We start from the raw sequence: 6,957 nt of genomic DNA, 5'->3' as shown, positions 1-6,957 counted from the left end.
TTTCTTTAATCCTTTTGTCATGCCACATCTTGGTCTTCTCTTTATAAAGCCATGAACTAGAGTATGCATCATTCCTCAGCTCCTCAAGAGCATTCATTTGCATCAACCGGTTGCTCTTGAGTTCCTTCATATCGAAGTTACACTTCTTTAAGGCCCAAAACGCCTTATGCTCTATCTCTACCGGCAAATGGAATTGCTTTCCATAAACTAACCTATATGGTGTAGTACCAATAGGTGTTTTGAAAGTTGTACGAAAAGCCCAAAGTGCATCATCTAGCTTATCCGACCATTCCTTGCGATTGCTCCCCACCGATATCTCCAAGATTCGCTTTAACGCTCGATTTGTCACCTCGGTTTGTCCACTAGTTTGTGGATGGTAGGATGTGGAAAACTTACGGGTTCCCCATATTTCTTTAACACCTTCTCCAATTGGTCATTGGCAAAATGTGTGCCTCGGTCACTTATAAGAGCTTTCGGGACTCCAAATCGTGAAAATAATTTCTTCAAAAAACGCACCACCACCCGACCGTCATTTGTTGGTAACGCTTGTGCCTCTTCCCATTTGGATACATAATCCACCGCCACTAATATGTATTTGTTTCCTTTAGACATGGGAAATGGTCCGATGAAGTCGATTCCCCACACATCAAACACCTCGCACACTTGGATACTATGTTGTGGCATTTCATTTTGAGATGAAATGTTTCCCACTCTTTGACAAGCATCACATTCTTTGACAAATTGGGTTGCATCTTTAAAAATGGTGGGCTAATAGAACCCAATGTCAAAGATCTTCTTTGCAGTGTAGTGTGCTCCATGATGTCCACCCGTGGGCCCGCTATGACAATGCTCTAATATCTTCCGGCTTTCATTCCCGAACACACATCTTCGTATGATCCCATCCGCGCAGCTTCGGAAAAGATATGGTTCATCCCAAAAGTAATATTTTATCTCGGAAAAGAATTTCTTCTTTTGTTGACTTGTGAGATCTTTTGGGATGTAACTGCTAGCTAAGTAGTTAGCTATATTTGCAAACCATGGTTCTTCTCCCACGGCCACCATAATGTACTCGTCCGGGAAGTCGTCTCCAACTTTATCTTCTTGCAATTGCGGGTTCTCAAGCCTTGACAAGTGGTCAGCTGCTACATTCTCCATTCTCTTCTTGTCTCGTATCTCTATGTCAAACTCTTGAAGAAGTAGCACCCATCGTATCAGTCTTGGCTTGGCATCCTGTTTTGCAAACAAATACTTGATAGCCGAGTGGTCAGTAAAAATAATAGTTTTGGATAAAACCAAGTAAGGGCGGAATTTGTCAAAGGCATACACCACAGCTAATAATTCCTTTTTAGTGGTGGTGTAATTCTCTTGGGCTGGATTTAGAGTCTTGCTAGCATAATATATGGGTCGAAAGTGCTTATCAACCCTTTGACCAAGGACAGATCCTAATGCAAAGTCACTAGCATCACACATAATCTCAAAGGGTAAGTTCCAATTTGGTGCAATAATGATAGGAGCATTAGTTAATTTTTCCTTTAAACATTCAAATGCCTCAAAACATTCTTTAGTAAAAGTAAATGGTGCATCTTTTAGTAGTAATTGTGTTAGAGGTCTAGTTATTTTAGAAAAATCTTTTATTAAACGCCAGTAAAAACCCGCGTGTCCTAGAAAACTTCTAATGCCCTTCACATTAGTTGGTGGGGGTAATTTGGCAATGGTGTCAATCTTTGCCCGATCCACTTCAATTCCCATTTTGGAAACCTCGTGGCCCAAAACTATACCCTCCTTGACCATAAAGTGACATTTCTCCCAATTGAGGACCAAGTCGGTTTTTTCACACCTAGCAAGCATTAAGTCAAGATTTGTGAGACAATCATGGAAAGAAGATCCAAAAATGGAAAAGTCGTCCATAAAAACTTCCATGAATTTTTCCACCATATCGTGGAATATGGCTGTCATACACCTTTGAAAAGTCGTGGGTGCATTGCATAGCCCAAAAGGCATGCGTCTATAAGCAAAAGTCCCACTTGGGAAAGTGAATGTGGTCTTTTCTTGGTCCATTGGGTCTATGGGTATTTTAAAATAACCCGAGAATCCATCTAGAAAGCAATAGTAGCTATGGCCCGATAGTCTTTCTAACATTTGATTAATAAAAGGTGAGGGAAAGTGGTCTTTACGAGTGGCATCGTTTAGCTTACGATAATCGATGCACACTCTCCAACCGGTTATCGTTCGTGTCAGAATTAGCTCGTTCTTTTCGTTGGTGTTGACCGTCATCCTTCCTTTCTTGGGCACCACTTGGACCGGACTCACCCACGGACTGTCGGAAATGTAATAGATAATTCCCGCATCTAAGAGTTTAACCACTTCCTTCTTGACTACTTCTTGCATATTTAGGTTTAACCTTCTTTGGTGCTGTACAACCGGCTTTGCTCCTTCTTCCAGATTGATCTTGTGGGAGCAATAAGATGGGCTTATTCCCTTGATGTAGGTGATGCTCCATGCTATGGCCCGCTTCCGCTTCTTTAACACTTGCACGAGCTCTTCCTTTTCAGAATTGGACAGGTCAGCGGCTATGATTACAGGCTTTTGGTTGCCTTCTTCAAGGAAAGCATACTCCAAATGTTCTGGTAAAGTTTTGAGCTCAGATTTTTGGTTCTGACTGTTGGACTCGCCGAGTGCAGGTAGGGTACTCGGCGAGTTTGTGGCTGTATTCACGACTTCTGCCTTTTCTAAGGAGGAACTCGGCGAGTAGATCGGTCCTACTCGACGAGTAGGACTGTCAGTTTGCTTCACCAATTCTTCATAATTAGCTTCTTCCAGCAGTCTTTCAATTTCCATTAAGTCTTTTTCTGGATCAAATTCTTCATCATCAGTTGTGAACTTGCTGGAATATTCACTTATGCATTCCTCCAATAATTCGTCAAGCATATCAATTGAGAATTCCGTGTCGTCACTGTTCCTTGAATACTTCATAGCTTGGTCTACCCCAAATGTGACTGAATCTTCTCCTACCCGCAAGGTGAGCTTCGAGTCCCTCATATCTACTATAGCACTTGCTGTGTTGAGGAAGGGCCTTCCAAGGATGATTGGAACTTGTGGATCCGCCTCCATGTCTAGAATGATGAAATCAGCGGGAAAGACGAATTTGTCCTCCTTGACTAGTAAGTCTTCGCATATGCCTCTTGGGAAGGTGACTGTCCTGTTTGCCAAGTGAATGGACATGCAAATTGGCCTTGGCTCCAGGAGATCCAGCTTCTTAAAGAATGAGTATGGCATTAGGTTCACACTTGCTCCCGAATCAGCTAAGGCATGAATAGCAGCCAAGTTGCCAAATTGGCAAGGTAAAGTCAAACTCCCCGGGTCACCCTTCTTCTTTGGTAGCTTATTTAGCATAGCAGCTGAGCATTTTTCATTGAGGACTACCTTCTCCACTTCTTCCATCTTCCTTCTATTAGTGAGAAGCTCTTTAAGGAACTTTGCATATTTAGGCATTTGCATGACGGCTTCAATGAAGGGTATGTTAATTTGAAGAGTCTTGATATGATTTAGAAACTGCTGGTACTCCTCTTCCTGCTTCTCTTTTATATCTCTGGCTGGGTATGGCATTGGGGGCTGAAACAGCTTTTCAGGGGTCTGGTTTTTCGGATTTGGTAGTGTACTCGCCGAGTCCAAACGTGGTACTCGGCGAGTAGGGCTGTCAGATTATAAGTTTTGCTCTTCTGCTTTATTTTCTGCCTCCTCCTTCTGTGATTCCTTGGATGCCTCAGTCTGAATAGGTGCCAGGGGAGTGATTATCTTCCCACTTCTTGTTGTGACTATGTTTATGTGCGCGCCTCGTGGGTTATTTTCAGTTTTTCTAGGAAGTTCTCCCGGTGACCTTTGGTTGATTTGTTGAGCAAGTTGCCCAAGATGCGTTTCTATATTTTGGATAGATGCTTGCTGGTTTCTAAGCATGGTCCTTATTTCTTGAACTGCAGCATCATGATCACTATGTCTTTTTTCTGAAGCAACTACAAATTTGGTGAGCATTTCTTCCAAGCTTGGCTTTCTCTCTTGCACCGGCTCCTCCTTTTGGTAGAACCCTCTCCCTTTTTGCCTAAACCTTTCCTCTTTGGCTTTCTTGTACTCTTCATAAGGGAGCCACTCTTTCTTTTGTTTGCGCCAATCTTCATCATATCGGTCTCCACTTGAGTAACAAACTTGCACCTTCTTGTTGCCATTCTCATCTAAATCACAGTCTCTAGTGAGGTGAGGCCCATTGCAGTTTTCACAACCCACCCGAATAGCATGGATCGTTTGATCCATTTTATCCATCCTCCTATCCATGGTTTTTAGCATAGCCATGACCGCGGATAAGTCTTCAGTAGCTGCATAAGCGGCTCCCCTAGTGACATCATGTCTAGGGTTGTGTTATTCTCTAGAGTGTTTAGAGAATTCTTCAATCAATTCTTTCATCACCGGGGGCGGCTTCTTTGTGAGCGGGCCTTGCAAGTCTAGTAACTACCTGGTTGTGACATTGACTCCATCATAGAAGATGGAGACTTCTTGCTGGCTGTTTAGGTCATGGTGTGGGCAGTTTCTTAGTAAGCTCTTGTACCTCTCCCATGCTTCATATAGCGACTCTCCAACTTGTTGTTCAAAGTTAGCAATGGCCTTCTTCAACTTGGCTATCTTGGAAGGTGGGCAAAAGTGATCAATGAGTTCTTCTTTCATCTTGGCCCATGTGGTGACTGATCCGGGGGAAGTGACTTGAGCCAGTCTTTTGCAGCACCTTTGAATGTCACCGGAAGCATACGAAGTAGCTGAGTCTCGCGGGGCACATTTGGAACATTGAAGTAATCAGCTACATCATTGACTTCATCCAAATGCTTGTAGTCATCTTCATGGTCTTTTCCATAAAAAGGTATTTCTTTAAGTAAAGCTAGGATATGACCCTTTAGCTCGAAAGTAGCAGTCGCGGGAATTACGGGTTGCACAAGTCCCGGGCCAGTGTCGTCGCGCATCCTCTTCTTCCATTCCCCCATGGGGATTTCATCAATGTTATCCATTGTGATAGCTAACTCTTCCTCGGAATCGGTTTCGTGCTCGTATGTAGGCTCCTCTTCTTCCTCGGTCTCGTACTCAATATCTTCCTTAACCGGTTCGTCGATTACTAAAGAGGCGTTGGATGCTCCTGATTTGCTGGTCTTCTTTTTCCCAAAAACAGTCTTTAAATTGGACAAAGGTGACTTCTTTGGTGTGCTCGAGCTCTCCACGTCCTTTCCTTTGTTCCTTTTCAATGCGGATTCGGGATCTTCAAACGGGGGTACCAGCGGGGTGTTTGATCCTCTGGTCATGAAAGTCCTGAAATAAACAAGATAAAAACGTAAAAAGAACAAAAAAGTATACTAAAAAAAATCGAAAATTATTCTGCCAAATACACTTGTACTCGCCGACTGCACTCGGCGAGTATCAATGTAATTTTGAAGAAATTATAAACTTAATATTAAAACTAAAACAGATGCTAAAACCTAATTTCTAACTACTAAATTGCAATAAATTAACTTTGTGCCAATAAACTCACACAAAGGATCGAAAAAATTAGGGATTAGATTAATTATTTAGAACCGTTCCCCGGCAACGGCGCCAAAAACTTGATGTGTGTAAAATGCACTTGTTTTATTCCTACTTTTTATTAATAAATTTAGCACACAAAGGCAGTGAACCTGTCTTTTAGTGGTATAGTTGAATAAGTAGGGTATCGAACTCAGGGAACGGAAAATTAAACTAATGGCTAATTTTAACTAAGCAATTAATGAAAGTAAAAGGTTTTTCTCTAGTTTCGCAAGACTAGAAACTTAAGCACACCATAAAACACTTAATTAACTAAGTAACTAAAGCAAACAACTAATTCACCAAATTTGATAAAGATGTTTCTATTTAGGTTCAACCAATTCACTCCTATGGTTATTTTGTATTTATGATAGATTAATTGTTATTGGCTACCAATTATAGTGGTTAGGTTCATGTTCATTACTCCTAACCCTTAGACAATTAATTAATTCAAGCAGTGATCAAGTGTTTAAACTAATTAATTCCTTAGATTAATAATTTGGATTAAATAAGATTTGTAGTGGTTAATCAAATTAGTGGTTCAATTAACCTCTTGTTTGATGGTTTCTCAAACAAGCTCACACATTAATCTACCTATTGTCTTATTAATCTTAGTTTCATAATCATTATTCCTAAGCATATGGTTAAGTGTTCACATAGACATATGAGGTTAACAACTAAGAGATGTTCATGCAGCTTAATTGTCTTCCAATTAACAGAAAATAGTTGTGATTAATGCATAAGGTTCTTTAGCAAACTTGATTTAATAAATCACCAATAAACAATCAATCAAAAGCTAAGAATTAAACCATAGGAGTTCCTTGGTATTCCCCAAACAGAAACAAAAACGTATTTAGCTCATAGTTGCAGTAAAAACAAACACAAAAACAAGTTTAACTAGATTAAACATACTTAATTCCTAAAGCTAAGTGGAATGATTAACCTAGTTGCTTTGATTCTTCAAAAGATTGAAGATTAGAGTTCCTCAGCACCTTCAAGGGTTCTCAATCACAGATGGATCTTCAAAAAACGCCAGAAAAGTAGTCCCATCGGATAAAGGCTCGGTTTTTATAGCTATCTCAAAACAGGGTGTACTCGGCGAGTAGCAGACCCAACTCGCCGAGTAGGTTCGTAATTATCCGTCTCAAATCAGGAGTCGTGGCTATCTTCTGGAATATTCTGATGGACTCGCCGAGTAGGTAAGCTTTTGTCCCTCAATCTTCATTCTTTGGTCTCTAATTGCTTCCCCTTTGTTCCCTTTCACTCCCAAGCATGTCTTTTGGACTGCAAACAAAATTTAAACAATATTAAGTACCTTTTGTCCATATTATTCACATAATTAGTTAAAAATGAATAAAAATGTAT

At 40.7% G+C, this 6,957-nt stretch overlaps 1 protein-coding gene and 1 non-coding gene across 2 annotated transcripts; one reads left to right on the top strand and one right to left on the bottom strand.

Annotated features, from left to right (window-relative positions):
- Nucleotides 1-345: 345 nt before the first annotated feature.
- On the bottom strand, nucleotides 346-3,606 carry LOC145060095 (uncharacterized). The gene is made up of 4 exons (XM_079007820.1): nucleotides 2,778-3,606; nucleotides 2,311-2,624; nucleotides 1,037-1,230; nucleotides 346-670 (listed from the first exon to the last, which is right to left on the bottom strand). The coding sequence occupies exons 1-4, from the start codon at nucleotides 3,604-3,606 to the stop codon at nucleotides 346-348; spliced, it is 1,662 nt and encodes a 553-aa protein (XP_078863946.1).
- Nucleotides 3,607-4,558: 952 nt separating this feature from the next.
- On the top strand, nucleotides 4,559-4,665 carry LOC145060798 (small nucleolar RNA R71). The gene has a single exon (XR_013686981.1). It is a non-coding gene; the product is annotated as a small nucleolar RNA R71 (small nucleolar RNA).
- The last annotated feature ends 2,292 nt before the right edge of the window (nucleotides 4,666-6,957 follow it).

This window comes from Lactuca serriola, chromosome 6 (assembly GCF_051521515.1).
Source record: "Lactuca serriola cultivar US96UC23 chromosome 6, Lser_US96UC23_V15, whole genome shotgun sequence".
In the NCBI taxonomy this organism is placed as follows: Eukaryota; Viridiplantae; Streptophyta; class Magnoliopsida; order Asterales; family Asteraceae; genus Lactuca; species Lactuca serriola.
The sequence above is the reverse complement of the archived record's forward strand: the minus strand, read 5'-3'. Positions and strand labels throughout refer to the sequence as shown.

What these genes read in the sequence shown, in the direction of transcription:
- LOC145060095 (XM_079007820.1), bottom strand. Translation starts at nt 3,606, where the DNA reads ATGCCATACCCAGCCAGAGATATAAAAGAGAAGCAGGAAGAGGAGTAC. An exon ending in ATTGGTGAAGCAAACTGACA is followed by an intron (nt 2,625 to 2,777) that starts GTCCTACTCGTC and finishes AAACTTTACCAG; the next exon opens with AACATTTGGAGTATGCTTTC. An exon ending in GCCGTGGGAGAAGAACCATG is followed by an intron (nt 671 to 1,036) that starts GTTTGCAAATAT and finishes GCCACAACATAG; the next exon opens with TATCCAAGTGTGCGAGGTGT.